Source organism: Ceratotherium simum, chromosome 27 (genome assembly GCF_057802395.1).
Source record: "Ceratotherium simum simum isolate JZ-2026a chromosome 27, ASM5780239v1, whole genome shotgun sequence".
Classification (NCBI taxonomy): Eukaryota; Metazoa; Chordata; class Mammalia; order Perissodactyla; family Rhinocerotidae; genus Ceratotherium; species Ceratotherium simum.
This window is the reverse complement of record NC_141926.1, coordinates 2039000-2059247: the sequence shown is the minus strand read 5'-3', so window position 1 is coordinate 2059247 and position 20248 is coordinate 2039000. Positions and strand designations below refer to the sequence as shown.

General features: G+C 61.6%; 1 protein-coding gene across 1 annotated transcript in view; it reads left to right on the top strand.

Annotated features, from left to right (window-relative positions):
* SLX9 (SLX9 ribosome biogenesis factor) overlaps window positions 1–1845 on the top strand; it is a 39539-nt gene extending 37694 nt beyond the window's left edge. The window contains exon 6 of the mRNA XM_087417932.1: window positions 1532–1845. Within this exon, the coding sequence (XP_087274058.1) occupies window positions 1532–1655 (124 nt within the window). The 3' untranslated portion in view covers window positions 1656–1845. The remainder of the gene's footprint in view (window positions 1–1531) is intronic.
* Window positions 1846–20248: the final 18403 nt, after the last annotated feature.

The following is a 20248-nucleotide window of genomic DNA, read 5'->3' as shown; positions in this document are numbered from 1 at the left end:
CCCGCCACCCAAATGAGGCTCTGGGGCTCCCGCTCTCCCCGCCTGTCCCACCCCAGGACGGTCGGGCATCTGGCCGAACCCCAGTCCACTTGACGCTGTTGGCAGCTCAGCCAGGGCCAGCTCTGGGGCACGGCGTCATGGGCATGAAGCAGCCTGTTTCTCACGGGCCGGGAAGCCCCTTCCCCCCGGGGTGGCCAGGGGAGCAGATGCTGCCACTGGCTCTCGGGGGTGCCCTCAGGGCCTGGTCCTCATCAGGGACTGATGGGGACACCCGGGGCCTGTGCCATCTGAGGCATCTCGGGTGTGCGGTCGCCTGGCTCTGGCTGTCCGTTGTCCAGTGGTTCAAAATCTTCCTGCTGGCAGCCAAGGAAGCTGGAGCCCCATGCAGTTTGGCCTTGCCCTTGGTCACACACATGCAGGGGCAGAGTGGGGCTTGGCCCCCACCCCTCCCACCCACGGCCAGCGCCTTCCCCAGTGCAGCGCTGGGTGGGCCATGTGGGCTTGTCCTGGAGCTGCTACCCTGAGGTTTCCATCCAGGTCACCTTCATTTTAGCAGCAGAGGTGTTGTCCCCCAAGGGCACCTAGCTGGGGCACCGGTGCCCATGGCCAGGCTGCAGGGCCCGCAGAGTATGAGCCGGCCCCTGCGCTTCCAGAAGGCGGCGTGACTGTGCCTGCTGCAGATGGAGGCTGGCTGGGTTTAGAGACGAGCGTGGAACGCAGCAGCTGCCGCCGTGGACTGTGGGGGCTCAGGGCCTCGCAGGAGCCCAGGATCCCTGTAGCCTTCCCATGTCCCCTGGGGAGGGCAGCAGCTGCCACTCTGTCACCATGGCGCCCAGCAGGGCTGCGATCCTGCCTCCTCCGCTCCTAAACAGGGGCGGTGTCTGTTTTGGCGGTGCCGGAGGGAGGGCCTCTTATGTAAGGCTGTGCGTCCTCGGCACGTACAGGCTGCTGCCTCCCCATCTCTGTCAGCTCCAGCCTTTAATAGCAGCTCCCTGCAAGGTTGGGGACAGGCACAGAGATCCCTCCTTGGGGGAGGGGCAGGGGGGCTAGCTCCCCACCGCTCACCCCATGGACGGGGCAATGGCTCCGGTGCCTGTGTGTGACCATGAGGAGACCCCAGGGCAGCGGCTGCCCTCCTGCCCTAAGCCCCTGCTCTGCTCTCCGACCTCCCTCAGCCTGACCCAGCAGGGCTGTGCCCCTACCCGCACTTGAGAAGCCCCGGGCAGAATTTCACAGCCCCGACTGCCTTCCTCACTCCCCACCCCTCGTCCCCTGCCCTAGACCAGCCCTTCATGAGTGTCCCTGGAGGGCGCCCGCCCCGCTCCTCCTTATGGTGACCCTTTAGGCCCTGGGTGCTCTGTCCCGTGATAACCCCTGGCCTGTCCATCCCTGTCCAGGGCAGTGTCCAGCCTGCCCTGAGGTGCAGGTGTGGGGTGGCGTGCCGAGGTGGGTCCTGGGTGTGCCGAATGCTTGTCCCTGGCCCCCACTGAGGGGTGAGGGGTGTGCTGATCTCTGACCTCGACTCTTTCAGTGAGGAAGAAAGGACCCGCTTTCGGGAGCTGCTGGCCAGTCCAGCCTATAGAGCCAGTCCCCTGCTGGCCATCGGGCAGCAGCTGGCCCAGCAGATGCAACTGGACCGTGGCGCGCAGCCCTGACCCGGCCCGGGGGCATGCCTGGAGCTCCGAGGACGCACACAAGATGCCCAGAGAGGGCTGACTCCTCACCGTCGTCACTCTGAGCCTGGTGGACAGCCAGCGCACCGCCACCTGGTTCTTTTTCAGTTATTAGGGAATGGGTAGGGGCAGAGCCCCCCTGCAAGGATGAATAAATGCTGGATAAACTCAGGCCGTGGGGCGCACGCTTCCTTCTGTGCCCCCGGCCGTTCCCGTGGGCTCCCCTCCGAACTCCTCCCCAGCTTCTCGGGGCTGGTCAGCCGCCCACGCTCTGCTCCGCACGACCTGCCTTTGACAAGATGCGAGGGCCCCAAGCCCTTTGCGGACCCGAGGTGGCCGTCGTGTGGGGTTCCTTAGGGCTTGCTGCCTCCCGGTGAGCAAGGGTGCAGGTGGAGGCCACGAGGCCTGCTCTCATCTCGTGGTCCCCGCCTTCCTCCACTGCGACTCCCTCGGCTCCCAGCCTCCCACCCTCATGACAGGTGAGCAGGCGGTTCTGCAGCCAGGAGCCTCAGAGCAGGCGGGCTAGGCCCTGGCTCACGCAGCTGACCTGGGAGCAAGACAGTTTGTTGTTAGAAGCCTGGGGTGTGGAGTTGGGCAGTAGAAACACTGACTTAAACCCTCGATTTTAGGATGTGGAAAGGTGGGGGATGCCTTTCCCAGCTCTCCAGGCCCACCCGGGCTCGTCCCCAGGAGTAGGAGTGGGGGGTTTGTGCTGTGGGGGACTCACCACTCGTGCCCTGCAGGGGGAGTGGTGGAGGACATGCAGCTCAGAGGCCAGGCCTCCCCCAGCAGCAGCTCTGGGCCCGGCGAGGGCTCCGCTCGGGGTGACCACACCGTCATTCTCAGGGGCGGGGCCTGAACATCCAGGACCCCTTCACAGGGGTAGTGTGGGGGGCGGGCACCAGCCCTAGGGCACCTAATCGATGTGTCCAGGTGCCAGGTAGTCACTCGGGGCCTCCTGGCTGAACTGGCGTGAGCCCCCTGTGCCCCCGACCTCCAGTGACACGGCTGCGTGCTCCCTGTTCGTGGACCTCCCATGGGACTTGGAGCCCCTGGCAGTGTCCACCGAGGCTGTCCAGGAGTGGGTGGCCAGGTAGAATCACAGCCCGTGCCCCTTGCCCCCCTGTGTGCCTGGGCTCCTTCCCTGGACAGGAACAGACACAGTGTCCAGTCACAGAGCATGGACAACATGGGACCATGGAGGCCGCAGGTGGGAACCCGAGCCCCCTCAGCCAGAGGTCAGCACAGTGGTCCTGCCAGACGCCACCAGCCCCTGAGCGATGGTGGCGGGGCTCCTCGGTGTGGATGGGTTCTCTGAGAGAAGCAGTTGACAAAGTAGTAGTTGTGACAAACCCATTTTTGTAATAAAATAAGTATTGGGAAAAATGGCGGATGGAGGTGGAGCAGGGCGCTGGCCGCCCGGGAGGTGTGCACCTTGGCCGTTCCTCGTCACGCTTCTCTGTCTCATCTGGGGGCTTGTTGGTGACTGCACGTTAGGGTGTGTTACCTTCAGAGAAACACCTGGCTTCCTGGTCCTGTGATGACTGCAGTCTGCCCGTGGCGGGACGGGGCTCAGCCCATCTGCTCGTGGCGCCCTCTCTCAGGACCACTGGCTTCTGCCTGGACACCAGGCCTTCCCCTGGGGCCTGCCCTAGAGGGCAGACAGGAGCCGCGAAGGCCACATGGCCGCGCTGTAGGGGACGGGGCTATGGAAAGGGAAAGACCTGGGATGGGGTGGGCCTTGGCACAGGGGGTGAGATGCAGGCTGCCCCGTTCACTGCAGTGGGCCTCAGAGCTCGGCCAAGAAAAGGGCCTGAGGAGCCGCCAACGTGAGTGGGGATGTCACCGCAGAGCAGAGAGCCTGGACCCCGGCGACTGCTGCTGCCCAGGTAGGCCGTGGGCGCAGAGCGTGGGCATCGAGAACAGGGTGGCCGCGGATGCAGAGCCCATCCCGGAGGGGCCCCCAGTTCCTGAGGGTGTCCTCCGGGACGGCACCACGTCCTCTGGGTGTGGCCAGAGTGGGGAGGGGAGGGATTGTAGGAACTTCCCTACTTCTGCGTATGTGTGTTTTCCAGTCTTTGTAAAATGAACACGAATTCCTTGGTAATAAATGTAAGTGATGAAGTTAAACAGTTCAGTGGTTTTCACATCTTTTCAGTCCTGGAGCCTGCAGTCTGCTTTCCCGCCCTGCGGGGTCAGTGGGAAGTCAGCCTCTTCGGCTGCGTGCGTCCCCACTGCTCTGGCACCCGCCCTGCAGGGCCCTTTGGGGAAGGAGCCCTGGTCGGGGACAGCACCCCACAGGCACCCTGCCCAGGTGCACTGTGGGCCCCCAGGAGGGCCAGACTGGGGTCCCCGCTCCTCGTGTCCCTCGTTCCCGCAGACCTCAGCGTGCAGCACCAGGCCGTGTGGGGAGGAGCCCGAGCCAGCCGGGGCGGTGGGGGACTTCCAGCTGAAGGAGTGAGGGGCTCTGCACACTGGAGACAGCAGTGAGGGATGACCGCAGGCCCCTGCCTCCTCGAGCTCCACGGTTTCCCCGCCCAGCGCGACTTTTCCTCCTCCCTGAGCATCACTGGGCCTGCCCACTCTGACCTCAGGCTCTCCTCCAAAGGAGACCCTTACCTCCCCCAGCCCCCACCAAACGTCCTCAAGACCCCTTCTCATGCTCCAGCCACCCACCTGGCTCTGCCTTCCCCATAAAGCACCCTGTCTCCCTCCCCATCTTGGGCCCTTTTCCCAGTCTCCTGGGAGCCGTGTGTATCAGTTACCAGCTGCCGTGATGTTGCTGTGTAACAAACGTCCCCAGGCTAATGCCACCATGCCTTATTTCCCACACGTCTGTGCCAGGCTGGACTCCTCTTGGCTGACCCACCCACTGAATTAAGTTTCCTGGGGTGACATAGCCACAAACTGGGTGGCTTGAAACAGCAGAAAAGTGTTCTCACAGGCTGGAAGTCTGAAATCAAAGTGTCGGGGGCTGCGACCCTCCAGGCTCGTGGGGAGAGTCCGTTGCTTCTTCCAGCCCCTGGTGTTGCTGGCGCCCCCTGGCATCCCTTGGCTTGTGGCTGCATCCCTCCTGTCCCTGCCTCTGTCGTCACGTGAGGACACCAGGCGCTGGGTTGGGGTCCACCCTCCTCCAGGATGGTCTCTTAGCTAACTCCATGTGCAAAGACCCCATTTCCAAACACGGTCACACTCTGAGGCTCCAGGGCGACGTGAATCTTGGGAGATGGCCTGTGGGGTGGCCCGGGCACCAGGGTTTTTAGAAGCTCCCAGGTGAGGAGAAGGTGTGCACCCAGAGTCGACCACCATCGGCAAGTGGGGCGGGGAGAAGAGAGCCCCCGTTACATGGAGAGGTGAAGTGGGTCCACACAGCAGAGAGCTGGGCGTTGGGAGGCTCTCGGGGGCGGGATGTGGACAGCTGGAGGAGGGGACCAGAAGGCGAGGGGGAGCTGCAGCACAGCCGGAGGGGCACGTTGGCACTGAAACTGTGGCTGGTGGGCCGGGCTCCCTCAGGATGCAGAGAGTCCAGCATCCCTCCCTCCCGGCCTCCCTCCCGGGAGCCTCTCCCCGCTGTCCCCCAGCCCTCGGGCCCCCTCGCCAGGCTCTGCACACTGGTGCCCTGCCCTCTGCATCTGCCTCTCTAGCACGTGGGCATGTGGCCTGTGCTCCGTCCCTTCCCCGTGAGGAGGAAGCCCCTGCGGGCAGGGTTTGCTGTGCGCTGCTGTGTAGACAGCGCCTGAACTTCCAGAACACGTGGTGGGGAAGGGGTGATGGAACGAAGGAATGAATGAACAAGAGGCAGGAAACATCCGGGCCTGGACAAGCCCAGACGACAGCACAGGGGCCGCGTGTCCACACACACAGTGTCCAGGGGAGAGAGGGTCGCCCTGGGGCCCGACTCAGAAGGACCCCCAGCAATCCCCCTCCTCATCTCCTTGCACCATCCCTCCTCTCCCCTAGGTCCACCCGGAGGGGTGGGGTACAGGCCGCAGGTCCGCTGCACGGGACCAGCCCTGCCTTGGGAGAGTGGAGAGCCGTGAGTGGAGAGCCGGGCAGCCTATGGGGGCTGGCTCGTGTTTGGGGTGTGCCCTCTGGTACTGGGTTGCTGGGCTGATGACTGTGCCCCGTCTGCGCGCAGCTTTGGCGAGCCCAGCTGCATTGGGTTTGTCTGTCTGATGTCACGTGACCCAGGCCCGGGGCGCCCACATGCCCCGCCTCCAAGGGAGGAGCCTGTTTGTGCTCCGAGCATTGGGTGTCACCAGATTTGTCCTGGACATGGGGGTGAGGCGCGGGGGTGGTCAGTGGCCGTGCAGCTGCGCCTGTCGGGATCCTGTGCTGTTTGGAGCCGGGTGCGGTACCGACACCAGGCGTGCTGCTTCTGGAACATCTCGTGCAGCAATATGCCAGTGACACAGCCTGGGCTGGCGCCTTTGAGCTGAGATGTTGGGGCCCAGCTGCTGCATGCCTCCCGTGGGTCCTCAGCTGCCACCCTGCTTCCAGGATGTTGGGAGAGCTGGCTGGCAGAGACAGCGGGATGCCAGCCTTCTGGGCCTTTCTCTGGTGTCGTGTTCCTGGGGCAGCTGGTCCCCAGCTCCTGGACCTGAGACCTGCACATCTGCATGGAGGGCGTCCTTATTTTAAAGTCAAAAAAACTCAACTAAATGGCATTTTTCTTCTAAAGATGTTCGGGTTAATGTGGGTTAAAACGACAATTAAGGCACATACCTGGTGTTGGCTTGTGTTTCTTAAGTCTTCCTGAGACTGAGAAATCTTAATTTCAGATCCAGGTGGAAAGTCAGCGATTACTTGTGGTTCTGAATCCAAATGTTTCTTCCGGTGCCACAGCAGCACCTGGCTGTGGAGCCGCTGGGCCTCCTGCCAGGCCTGGGCCCTTGTCCCTTTTGTCCCTCTGGTCCTTCCTGCCTGGAGAGGAGGCCTTGGGAACCGAGAGGGCTGGGGCCCTGGCTGGGACCTTCTCTCCAGAGGGGGAAATCAAGGCTCACAGAGGGGGAGCCTCCCCAGGCGCTAGGGGCTGTCTGGTGCCTCTCCTGCGAACGTCCTCAGGAGTGCAGCTTCCGGCTGCCCCGTGACCCCACTTACTCACTTGACCTCCGCCCTCTGTTCAGGTCATCACCGTAGGAGCCACAGCACAAGGCATGGGGTGCCCTTTGAGGAACCCCCCATCACCGCCTCCCCCGCCCCAGCCGACAGCCAGCGCCCTTCTCCCTGCCTTTGGTGTCTGGGTTTCTAGCACAGCGGTAATTATTCCCTATTCCCACCACGGCCTCTCTCCCAGGCTGGGGAGCGGATTCTAATTACATAACGATGTTTAATTAGAGAATCCGGCACAGGTCAGCCCTGTGGCTGCCGGGTTCCTGCAGGAACGAGCCAGCAGCCTTCCCTCTGCCTCCTGCAGGTGCCCCGGCATCTCACTGGACCCAGCCTGGCCGACCCAAGCCCCCCGCCCCACAGGCTTACATGCCCCTTGTCCCCTGGCCTGTCACTGGCAGGACGCACCTCCAGCTCCGTCTCAGTCATTCAGCCAACCACTTCTGGCCCAATCTGTGGCTGCCCTGTGCCACACCCGGCAGACGGAGAGGAGACCCCTCCCCACGGGAAGCTCAGTCTGGTGGGGCAGGCACAGCCATCCCGTGTAAGCTGAGCCCGGGCCTGCCTGGGGCCCACCTGAGGTCTCTGGGGGAGGGGACCATCGTGGAGGGAGGGGGAGGCAGGGAGATGGTGGCAGGTGTTGGCAAAAGGGTGTCAGCTCCTTGCCAGCTGAACTCACATGCTGACTGCAGAGTGATGGCAGAGGCTCAGGTCTTCACGTGAGGCCTCGAGCGAGCGGGGGCAGGCAGGTGGGCAGTCCCCTCCTGGCTCTGCGTCTGGTGGACAGGCTCTGGAGGCATCAGGCTGGGTGGTACACGGGAGTGTGGTTTTGTTCTGGCGCAGTTACTGCAGATCAGGCTGGGGTCGATGTCTAGCTGGGCCAGGAGGAGGAGAGGGGTGCGTTGGTCGTCTGCTAGATTTCTAGGTTTCTACTACAAGCTGCTTATAGCAGAAAACCCAAGTCATGGCATCTGATTATGTTTAAAATGGGGCAGGGATGGCACACTCACAATGAGAATCTAGAAGCAGGCAATCCAAGTCTCCAGAAGGCCATCAGCAGCCTAGGCCCCACTACCCTTTACTCATCCTCATGCTAAAACAGCTGCCAGTGCCCGAGCCATCATATCTACATTCCAAGCAGGAAATGGGGGAGCGGCAGAGGGCAAACAACAAGAGGCACAGGGAAGCCTGTTCTGCACCCTTTTCAAGGCTTTCCTCAGAGGCCCACCCAGTGATGTCCACTTAACATCTTATTGGCCAGGACTGTGTTATGTGCCCTCCCCAGATTCAGGGGAGGCTGGGCAGGCAGGGAGAGCCTCTGCCAGGGAAAGCAAGGCTCCTTCATCTCCATTTATCCACGTGTACACACCCCGTGTGCGTCCTTCTCTATCTGTGTGTGCGTACCCCGTGTGCGTCCTTATCTATCCGTGTGTACACACCCCGTGTGCGTCCTTATCTATCCGTGTGTATGTACCCCATGTGCGTCCTTATCTATCCGTCTGTACGTACCCCGTGTGCGTCCTTATCTATCCGTGTGTACCCACCCCGTGTGCGTCCTTATCTATCCGTGTGTACGTACCCCGTGTGTGTCCTTATCTATCGTGTGTACACACCCTGTGTGCTTCCTTATCTTTCCACCTGTATGTACATGCACAGCTGGCCCTAGAGAGTGAAGCTTGAACACAAAGCCTCATGTGTGGATGCTCACAGCCGTCACTCTTGATGGCCACATGCTGGGGACACTGCTGACGGGAGAAGTCCAGCCTGGGCAGGTCCACAGAGACAGAGTGCCCAGTGGTTGCAGGGCTGGGGAGACGGGAGTGACAGCCCCCCAGCTGCCCTGCTGGTCCACACCTCCCAGATTCTGGGAAGAAGGGAGTGATAAGAGTGGAGCAGCTCCCCATCCCCCCAGTGCCTTCCCAGGTCCCACCTCCCCCCACAGACCCCACTGCTGGGTCTGGGGACACTGAGCAGAGCCCCCCAAATCCTACCCACCGTGTCTGGGGGCCACATCCCTCAGCAGTGGGCCTGGTCACCTCCAGACGCCATCAGTGGGGAGGGGGCTGCTCATCAACCCATGTCCCTTTATACGGCCAGGACCCTTCATCTGGCTGAGCTCAGGTCCCATTGGCCCAACCGAGTCACGGCCCTGGGCCAGACCTATGGCCAGCAGAGGAATGACAGCCACTCAGGACACCCGGGCCCCACCAGGCCCCCCAAACACCCCCTCCCTAAGACCCTCCCCAGGCCCCAGCCTGGCTCTGGTCCCCACCCGCCCGTCCGTCTGTGGTGGCCGTGGGCAGGGGCAGCCAGGTCAGGCTGTTGGTGTTTCCCTGCCTGGAACCCTGTTCCAGAATCCCATCCCTGATCCGTGTGCGGGGAGAGTCTTGGGCGGTAGGGGAGACTCTGCCCTGCCTTGGCAGGTGTCCGGGTTGGCATCGGGTGATATGGGGGAGGGTCAGTGTCTGGGGTCAGCTCCTGGGTCACTCAGCAGTCTCCAGACCAGCCGGGCACCCCGACCAGGCTCCCCAGAGAGATGACCCTTCACCCACGTGGATCCCTTCCTTCTCTAAAAATAACCTTTTACTCCTCAAATTCAAAATACAGTCTGAGTGGTACTTTTTTTAGCTCTTTCTTATGCAGAATGTGAGGCGCATAGAAACGTGGAGAGAGTTTAAGGCAGCCCCGTGTGTCCACAACTGTCACCTTCAACCCCAGCCCCACGAGGAGACCCAAGCGCCACATCATGCCATCTGGAAGTTTCCACAGGCATCTCAAAGGCCGGGCTCAAAGAAGCGTGACCACAAACCCATTATCACACTAAAGATGAACAATGATCTCTTAATGTCATTAAGTATCCGCTCTGTTCCCGCCTCCCCGGGTCCCAGGAGCGTCCTGTTCTCTCCGCAGTTAGCTGCGGTGCCTTCGCTGCGCCTGGCGCCCCTTGGCACGCCTCCTCCCTCTGACCGCCCACCCTGACCGCCACCGACTGGAGGCACTGCAGCTTCACTTGTCTCGTTGGAGTTTTAGGGGTCGCTTCTGAAACTTTTAATTTTGCTGCATAATTATGTAAAGTGTAAATGGTCGTTAAGTGTAGCGTGTTACATGGCACCAAAGCGTCAAACCTACAGCAAGTTCAAACCTCTCTTCTCAATGAAGGTGCGCGGCGGGAGTGGTGGGTTTGTCTCTGTTCTGGTGGAGTCTGCATTCAAAAGCAAGCCCCCGTGTTGTTCCCACAGAGGAGGTTGGGGTTTGCCCCCTGAAAACTGGGGGCCCTTCTCCACACTGGACAAGGACAGCTGGGGCCATGGGGCTTGGAGGCCAGAGAACCCAGGGTCCACCCCACACCCCCGCTCACCGGCTGGGGGTCCCAGCCAGTCACTTAGGCCCTGGGTCCTGATTCGTGTAGATGGGAAGAAAATAACTCCACATGGTGGATGTGAGAATTGGGTGAGCGATGCTGGACACACTGCCATGTCCCCACTGTGTCCCCACCCTCCTGGTGCCCAGGACAACCTCGCATCCTTACACCAGCCCAGTGGGAATCCTGGAGCACTGAGGGGGTCATGCAGCCCGAACCCCAGACAGGGATGACTGGAGAGAGTGTGCCTGGGATGAAATGAAGGAGAATTTGGGAGTGGGGGTGGGCTGGGGGACAGCACCCTGGGAAGGCTGGCTCCTGAGTGGCTAGGGTGACGGCTGCCCCAAGGCAATCAGAGGACCCGAGTGGCCACACAGCTCCGCCCTCACTGCTCCTGCAGCCAGAGACCACTGGCCGGACGACAGGGCTGTGCCCTTTGACTATGACCTGCATTCCTGGGGACATATCAGCCACAGGGCGTCTGTGTGTGTGAATGTGAGCACACATGTGTGTGCACGTGTGTATGTGCATGCACTTATGAGGGCACACATGTATGTGTATGCTTGTGCACGTGTGTGCACGCACAGGAACCAGCACGTGTGTGTGTGTATATGTGCATGTGGTGTGCTGCGTGTGTGTGCATGTGTGTGTACATGTGCGTGCTTTTAGGGGCAAACTCAAACATCCCCTAAAGGAACGAGGTAGGCGTTTGCTTTTAAGCCTGTAGTCTATCAGAGTAGGACCGAAACCCCTCATGTCTAATTCTTGAGCATTTTTATCAAGAAGAGATGTTGAATGTTATTGAATTCCTTCTTGGCTCCTGTTGAGAAAGTCACGTATTTTGTTATTATTTTTCCTGCTGGGGGGCGAATGATGTGATTGATTTTCCACGTGCTGCGCAGCTTTGCATTCCTGGGGTCATGTGCTTGGCTGGAGGGTTCCTTGGCCGCACTGTGTTTTGGTCACTGGGTTGACTGAGGAGTGTCCGCCTCTGCTCTCGAGCGAGCTGACCTGTAACTTTCCACTGGTCCTCCGGGGAAGTCCAGCCGTGCCAGGGGCGCCGCCTTTAAAACCCGAGATTTTCCTGCAGGTCACCAGGAAGGTTTCCAGGCAGGGTCCACGAGCTTCAGCTCGCTGGTGGGGAAGGCGGTGGTGCCCCACCCTGAGCCGGTGGTCCCCTGAGCCTGGACGCCACCTTCCCGCCCTGCTCCCACCAACCCACAGAGGGAGGAGATCAGGCCCCACCCCTCCTGCTGCAGACCCGCTCTGGGGTCTGGAGGTGGGCCTGAATGGGTGTCCGTTCCAGCTTCCGTCCCCACTCTGACCTCCTGGGGTGGGAGTTCTGGGCATCTGCAGGGCCCCTGCTCCCCCGTGCCTGCATAGGCCACACTGGTGCCAGTGGGACGCCGGCATCAGTCTGCCCCTTGGATGCCCTGTTGTTGGGCTGACGTCCTGCTCCCAGCATTCCAGAAGGAGCAGCTCCCTGTGCCTGGACCACCACCCTCTCTTTGGGGTCGCAGGCCCTGATGTGGGTCTTTCCCACACGGTACCTAACCAGCCGGGCCCCTCGCCTCCTACCTGGCCCTTGGAGCCTGCTGGTGTCTCCTTGTCATCGTGTGACAAAACCCGCTTCAAACGGAGCATTTCCAGGTTTAGTGCAAAGACAGCGAACACCTCGCACAGGTGCCCTCCCCCCACAGGACAGACATTATTAATCAATCACAGTCTCCCTCCAGCACGAAGGGGCCTCAAAACCTGCGAGAACATCCAGAAGGAACGGCTGGTGCTTGGGGTTGGCGTGTCGGGCGCCTGCTCCCTGCTGTCCTGTGCCCTTTCCTCTGTCTCAATTATAAAATGGGTTGAAAGTTAAGAGCTCTATAAACGCAAGGCGTCAGCTCAGGGCTGGGATCCGGCCTCAGCTCGGGATGCATTTAAAGAACCCCGTGGGATCTGCGTGTGCACCCTGGACATACAGAGGGGGCGGCCACGGCCTCCGCGCCTGGAGGCTGCGATCTGGAGAGCGCAGGTGCCTGGTGAGCGACTCTCACACAGGTGTTTAGGGCCCCAAGGGAAGCTGGGGCGCGTGAATGTAACATCATAGCCTCAGCAGGGGCATTTGGTGCTGTCTGGAGACACTTCTGATTGTCCCAACCTGGTGGGGGAGGGCTGCTACCGACATCTCGGGGGTCAAGGCCAAGGATGCTGCTCAAGGCCTCCCGTGCACCAAGGGTCCCACAGCAGAGACGGTCTGGCCCCAGATCAGCGGCACTGTGACGGAGAGACCATGTCTTAACCCCACCCCTGTGATCAGATCTGAGTCCTACCCCAGCTCCCGATGGGCCTGCACCCTCAGCTCCCCCCGTCCACGGACTTGATCTGGCCACAAGAGTGAGTGTGTGTGACGTGTGCCACTTTGGGGGAACCTTCAAGAATTAGTGCACGATGCACCGTGCTGGCGTGGTGATGGGAAATGCTGCAGACGGTGGCCTGTCTGTCAGCCAGGGTCACCACGTGAGGACCACAGGGACCAGAGCTCCGGCCGACTCAGTGGACTTGTGGGGGCAAGAGATCAACTGAGGTTGTTGACGCCGCCAACTGTGTGAGGGTGTTGTTACCGCAGCATACCTCACCCACCGTGACTGACACTCCTCCTTTCTGTTCCCACCAGAAGACCAAGGAACAGAAACAGAGAAGTCACTGTCCATCCCAGGGTCAGGAAAGGGCGCCATCAGCAAGTCAGGCCGGGAATACTGAGACGTGAGAAACTCCTGCAGCCGCGACCTGCACACAGCGGACCCTCCTAGACGCTCCTGGAAGATGACGTGCTCCTAGTACCGCCTGGGGACAGAAAATAGCCCTCAGTCACACGAGGGCCAGCGAGGCAAGTTGGAAATGAAACAGAAGGTCTCCCCAGTGACTCTGGGGTCCGAGAGGAAGTACCGCCGCCTGCAGGCTAGAAAAGACTAGCACAGAAGACACTTCCCAGTGAAGCTTCTAGAAGGCGGCCAAAAAATGCACCAGAGGAAAACTTATCATCTTAAATGTTTTCATTATAAACAAGAGAGAATAAAAAATACATGAGCTAAGCACTCAATTCTAGACTGCAGAGAAGAAAAATAAGATAAAGTCCGAAGCCCAGGGAAGCAGGAGGAATGTGTGAGCAAAGATAAAAGAAGTGGCTGATTTGGCAGACAGAAAACAATAGAACCGATAACCCCAGACCTTAATGCCTGGGAGGCCGTGTGGGGGGGTCTGGTGACCAGGAAAGTGATTCATCCCTGCTGTCAGGAACAGCCCTGGTGCAGTGGACCAGCCGGCCTGTTCTCCTCCAGCTCCCTCTGTGCCCCTCTCAGCCCTCCACACAGCACAGTGGCGGGTCCACAGATGTTATTCCAGTCATAGGGCATTCTGCTGTTGCTTCTGGGTATCCGTGTGAGGATCTCAGGACCACGTGAGCTCTCCCTTCCCATCCCTTCCCCCTCCCCTCCCTCTCCCCTCCTCCTTCCCCTCCCCCCTCCCCTATCCTCCCCCCCTCTCCCCTCCCTTCCCTTCTCTCCTCCCCTCCTCCCCTCTCTCTTCCCCTCTCCTCCCCTCCCTCCCTCTCCCTCCCCTCTCTTCCTCTCTCCTTCCCTCTCCTCCCTTCCCCTCTCTTTCCTCCCTCCCCTTCCCTCACTCTCCCCTCTCCTCCTCTCCTCCCCCTCCCTCCTCCTTTCCCTCCCCTCCCCTCATCTCCCCCCCTCCCCTCCCTCCACCAGCCTCCTTCCACTTCACCTCCCCTCCTTCCCTCCTTCCTTCTGTTCATTCCCCTGAAACCCTATGTGCCTGGCCAGGAGCTCTCTGCTCTGCTCTCAGGATGCTGGGGGTCAGACAGCAGGGCACCCGATTCTTGCTTTATCCTGCCCTGTCTACCAAGGAGAAGGATTCTGGACTGAGCCGCAGGGAGCTGGGCTCCCAGGATGGTGCAGGGGGTCAGGGGCCCTGGCTGCCCCAAAGGGGCCAGTTTCTCATGACCAAGTGACCTCACGGTGACTTGGGAAGAGGGCCAGAGCCCCCGATGTCTGAGCGTCTGATTGCCCGAGGAGCCACAGTGGGGCCCACAGGCCAGGATGGTGCCATGGACACCCTTGGCCGGGGCTGGCTGGGCTGGGGCCTGAGGCCGGGTGCTGGCGCCCAACAGCACCCAGCACAGCCAGGCCAGGGTGAGTCCCGGGCCCCCACCTCCTCTGTCCTATCCAGGAGAGCTGACCACAGACGTCTCAGGAGTCCACAGGCCACACAGCAGCCCCGAAAACACAGGGACCCCAACACTGAAGGAAACAACGCCCCTCATCATCCCCCCAATCCCAAGAACCAAACTTGCTCTGCTAAGCTCCCCCACCCCGCCCCCGCCAGGAGAAAGCAGGGGTCTCTCTGGAGCGTTGCTGGGGTGACACTGTGGCTCGGGGACCCCAGTCCGTGTGCGTGGCTCCTCCCCTTGCTGGACAAATGGCCTCTGGGCGCTGCACCCTTTGCCTCGTCCCACTCAAGGGCCGCGAGGAGGGGAAGGACGCAGCTGCTCCGGCCAAGGGCGGTTGTTTAGATGAGACCCAAACAGGCCTGTCCTAAATCAAGGGCTGTGACACAGGACTTAGCCTTGTCATAATATTGTGGTTCTGTTTCCACTCTGCGCACCTAGAAAAATGTGAGCCCATCTCAGCCGGGGGCGCGTCACAGTCCGCAAGCTTCGGGAGTATTTCTGCTGCCCTTTAGGAGCCCCTCTCCCGGGGCCCCCACTTCCACTCACTGTCATCTAAAAAGGGTGACCTGCGGTCGGGGGGGTGAGGTCCATGACCGTCTGTAACTGCGGCCAGAGAGTCAAGAAGAGTGATGGTAGTGGGGTGCCGGGCTCCGCTGGGTGTCGTCCACACGTGTCTCAGGGGGTTCCCTCAACCCCACAAAATCGGCACCATTATCGCCCTATGTTACAGATGGTGAAACTGAGGCCCAGAGAGGCCTCGTCCACACAGTGGAGGCCCAGGCCACTGGCTCATGGGAGCCGCCCTCCGTGTTGACCCCCATCCCCCACCCCCTTCCCAGTGTGGCCCCCTCCCACGTGGCACCGTGGTCCATGCAGAGGAGAGCACATGGCACCCATCATCGAATGCCATTTCCAAACCCAGGTTCTGAGAGCCCCCGCGGATCCCAGCTTGATGGGGGCACTCGAGCAGCCTGGGCGGCACGTGGCGGAGGACTGAGGCCTCCAGCCACCAGCTGTCCTAGAAGCGGAGCCCCAGCCCCAGTCAGACCCTCAGAGGATGTAGTCCGGGCGCGGCGGCCAGAGGCCCTGAGCCCTAGCTGAGGGAGGTGGCGTCTGCTGGCCATGAGAAGCTGTGACATTTGGGGTGATCTGTCATGCAGCAGTAGATAACTGATTCACTGGGGCTGTGTATGCCCCGAGTGTGAGGTCTGCTTGGCACCTGGGCCAGGAGTCCTGCTTTGGGGCCAGCAGGCCACTCCCAGCCCTGTCCCAGCACAGCCTGTGGACGTAGGCCTCCGGCCCCATGCGTTGGAGGCCAGCCTCGCCCCCTCCCAAAGCCTGCCGTCCCCGGGGCCAGGCTCTGAGCGCCCCGCCCTCTCGCTCCATGTCCTGAGCCCAAGCCCTGCCAGCACGTGAGTGCGGCCCAGAGGCCTCTGCCGCCTGGGGGTTCCTGTCAGGCCCCAGACCTGCCCCTGGCGAGCCCCTCCCGTCTCCTCCCTTCTCCCCCCAGCCCACCTACAGGCCCAGCCTGTTCAGGGCGTCATCCGCACACACAGGCTCTAGGTCCCCTGTCCTCACCGATGTCCCCAGGACTTCATCCTGGCCTCACTGGGACCCTGTCTGCCCCCTTCCCCCCTCCACAACTACCCTTTCCAGTGCCCTTCCTGGGACTCAAGGAAGGGTTCCTGGATCCCAGCCCTCCCTGGAGGGCCCAGGACCAATGCAGGCTCTGCATGCCCCTACCTTCCTGCCCTCCTATCCCTCATACCTGTCGTGTCCCCCACATCTGTGCCATCCCCCACACCTCTCCTGTCCCCCGCACCTGTCCTGTCCCCCACACCTGTCCCATCCACCACACCTGCCCGTCCCCAGGGAGCATGTCAGGTGCCCCCCCCCCCAGGCAGCCACCACACGGGTTACAAAGCCCTAATTGTTGGCCTCCGTGGACGGCTGGTGCAGTGGGAGTGAAACAGTCTGCACTCCTGAGAGGGGTGGGCGCGCTGGCCGTGTCCTGTGAAGAGGTGTGAGATGACATCTGGTCAGTGGGGCCTGTGCACGAGACTGGCCCACAGGGACCCCTCGGGAGGACCCTGGGGCTGGGACGAGGCTTCCCCCATCAGAGCCCGCCCACCTCATCTGCAGTGACTCAGGTCTTGGAGATTCAAGGCACTTTCCACAGGAGCCTCGGCCGGTGGAGACCTGGGTCCCTCCCAAGGGGCCCCGCCTGCCAGAGCATGGTGTCCCCAAGGCCATGGGCTGTGGGGTGGGAGGGCTCAGGGCGTCTGGGGGGAGGAAGAAGGGATGTTGGGGCCACTGTCCTCACGGTGGATCGGTTTGGAGAAGATGCTGTGTCCATGTATCCTGCACACTTGTGTGGTGTAAACAGAATTCCCGTTTGACTTCTGTTTATGAGACTTTGTTAACGACTGACATTCCTGTTCAACTATTTATTAGATGCTAGCCGATATTTCTACAAATGCACCAGATGCTGAGACCAGGGCCTACATGTGTGTGTGTGCATGCATGTGCCTGTACAAACGTGCATCGTGGGCATGTGTATGCATGTGCACACATGTGTGCCCCTTGTATGTGCACACGTGTATGTGTGTGTGCCTGTGTAGTGCATGTGTGTAAATTGGGCTCTCTTGTTCTTGAGCTCCAGGGCCCACGGTGTCCGTCTGCCCTGGGAGAATTTCCCAGGTTCTTCCATCTCCTCAGGTAGAGCCAGGTCCCAGCTTGGAGGACAGAACCGCAGTGGCCTCCCCTCCCTGCCTCGCGGTGGGCCCGGCGCCTGCAGCCTCTGACTGGCAGGCCGGGGAAGAGTTTGTTTAATCAGATGGAGTTTCCAGGAGCCAAGTAACAAACACATTTTCCGGAAGCAGCAGGAACAGCCCGTCTCCCAGGAGGGGAAGGAAAACAAGGAGCTGTGGCGGCCACACCCGGGACAGCTGGAGGCCACCCGGGTGACGGGGCCCTGGGCTTGGCAGCTGGCATGTGGGGGCGCAGCTCTGCAGGGAGAGGCCCTGCGGACAGTGGCTGCAGACCTGGGGCTACTGTCTGGGCACTGAGGGCATAACCCCACGGCCAGGCCTGGGGGCAGGAGGGGACGAGGTCATATGGAGCACTGGGGGCCTGCGGGCACTGGTGGGGACGGAGCTTCACCTGCCCTGAGGCCACAGCCTCTGCCTCAGGCACCTGCTCCCCAAACCAGCTCGTTAGAGGGGATTCTACCTCCATCGTCCTTCCAAGCCCTGATGTGGGTGAGAGGGGTTTTGCCCCTCAAAGATGAGTCTGCAACCTCCTCCCTGGCCCCACCGTGCAGGGAGGAAGCACTGGTAGCCTCCTAGTGGAGGACGCTATCCTGCAGGCAGAAGCAAGGTCCTGGCCTGGGCCCTGTCAGGACTCACATAGGACATTCTTTAGAAACCTCAGAGTTTTCCTCCTAAACCTCAACACTGCTGGAGAGATAAGAGGAGGCCCAGCCCACGCAAGGCTGTGCTGCTTCTAGGAATTTGATGTTTCCACTTTGCGCATGAGACCAGTGGGTCTGACGAGCCCGCCCCACTTGGCTCCAGGTCTGTCTGCTGAGGCCGCAGCCCTTGGCTGGTTGAAGCAAGCTGTGGAACTGGAGCCAAGGAGAGGGTCCCAACTGCCCGCTGCTGGCCCGGCTCTCCCGGGACCCTCGTCTCCTCATGTGTGGACCCCGATGGCAGTGTCTGCTCTGCCCACCACACCGAGATGGGGGGGTGGGCAGTGAGGGGGCCAGTATAGGTTCTGCAAACTGTGAGGTGCTCTGCACACACTCTGAGTTCCCAGGGTGAGCGTCGCTGAAGGGACTTCCTGGCAGGGGAGGGAGTGAGCGAGGGGCTGCCCTGCCTGGGGCAGGGGCGCTGGGCATCAGCCCGTCTCCCTCCCGCTCTTGCCCTCTCGGCTGAGTCCCACACTCCTGGGGGAAGGAGGAGATGTTTGGCCTTTGGAGTCTGTCCAAGGTGCCAGTTCCCAGCTGCATGCAGGCTGCCCCGGCCTGGAGGTCCTGGAGTCCCTGGGGCTTGAGGGGGACAGAAATCCAGATGTGAACCCGGTGATGCTTACGTCCAGTCTGGTTGGCGACCCCTAAGCCAAGGTGCAGGGGAGGGGAAGGCCCCGAGTTGTGCTCCTGGGGGAGGCTGGACTGTGGGCCCCATGGTGGGCCGGGGTGACACCAGAGGTGGCCAGGGCCTCGGCCTTGGCCTCAGACCAGGTTAGTTCCATCTCGTTGGCCACAAGCTCCCTGGGGCCCCTTTCAGCCCCACGCCCTTCATAACCCAGAAAGGAGCTAGCTGTGCGGGGGCATCATCGCAAGCCCGGCACTGGCGCCTCCAGGAGAAACACCTTTTATTTTTAGTCTGCATTTTCAGTTTTGCTGGCTAGCCAAGGCCGCCTCGCTGCTGCAGGAGGAGGCTGTGAGCTGTCACTGTGCATTTCGCCTCCCTGCACCAGAGCGTCCCCTCCCTGCACTGCGTCCTCCACAGCCCAGGAATCCCGGGCCAGTGTTGGGGCTCTGGGGCCATCTGCTCCCCGAGGACACGCTGTCCCCGCAGCCCGGCCGGGAGGTAGGGGCCAGTGGGGTAGGACCTGAGCGAACCCTGGGTGAGCCGGTGGGGGTGCAGTTTGACTGCATCCAGACAAATCCCAGTAGGGGAGACTGGGCCCCTGTGAGCTGTGCTGCCTGGTACTCCTGACTGGCGCTGGGGCTGTGGGGAGACTCCCACAGGACTCACCAGCTGCCTTCATTCCTTGCCTGGGTCTGGGGCCATCAGGGAATGCAGCAGTGGATCTGCCAACCTCAGCTAGCCGTGGGCACCTCCGTCCTGCCATGCTCCGCTCCGGTGTCCCGGGACCCAGGGCCACCTGGCGGTCTGCAGGGGAGGGGCCGAGGCCAGCCAGGCCCTGGAAGCTGGGGACGAAGGGGAAGCCAAGGCTGCAGAAGCTCCGGCTCTAGCTGGGCAGCTGGGCCTGGCCTCTCGGTGGGTGTCTCCTGGCAGGCTGGAAAGGCCACACACCTGGGGTCACGGCTGCTGCAGGCGCATCTGAGAGAGAGATCTGAGCTCTGGGCACTGGTACGGGCCCTGCTCCTCCGCTACCCCCGCGGATGGGGCTGTGGGGATGTGCCCACCCCTGACCACCCAGCTGAGACCTGGGCAGGGCGTGACCCTGTGCCCGAGCAGCACCTCCTGCTGCAGTGCCCCCATCCAGCAGGCTCCCATCGCCCTGGCTCAGCTCCAGGACCTGCAGGAGCTCCCCCATCTCCCAGGGCCCACATCAGGCTGCCCCCCGGAATTTTGAGGGTCACCCCACTCCTTCCCTGCACTTATTCTGTGGGCTGGATTTTGTGTCCCCTGTGTACTTCTGTGTGTATTTGGACATTTCCAGAATAAAAAGTTCTGGAAGCTGTGTGCCCTGGTAGCTGGCTTAGGTGTCGCTGCATCTTATGGGTAAATGAGCTCTGGTCTGTTCTGCTGGGTTCTGTAAAGGAGGCCAGTTCCCCTGGCCCTGACCCTTCAGGGATCTGCAGACAGGACCCTCCCTGAGTGGCGTCCTCCCTGTCTTCTCGTGCCTATGGCGGGGCTGCCAGGCCACAGGGGCTGAAGCCATCTCTCAGCCCCCACAGGTGGCCGATGGTCAGCTGCCCTGGCCCAGCCCATGTCCCCACGACGAGCACCGCTCTGCCCACTGCCCCCCAGACTGCAGAGGCCAGGCCAGGACAGCTGTGGGGCCGCCTGTGTCCAAACACCTTGAGCCGAGGCCCGTAGCTCGTCCTGCTCCTGCAGAGCCTGCAGCTCCGCGAGGCCATGGCCCAGGGCCGTTCCCACACAGCCTGCCGTGCCG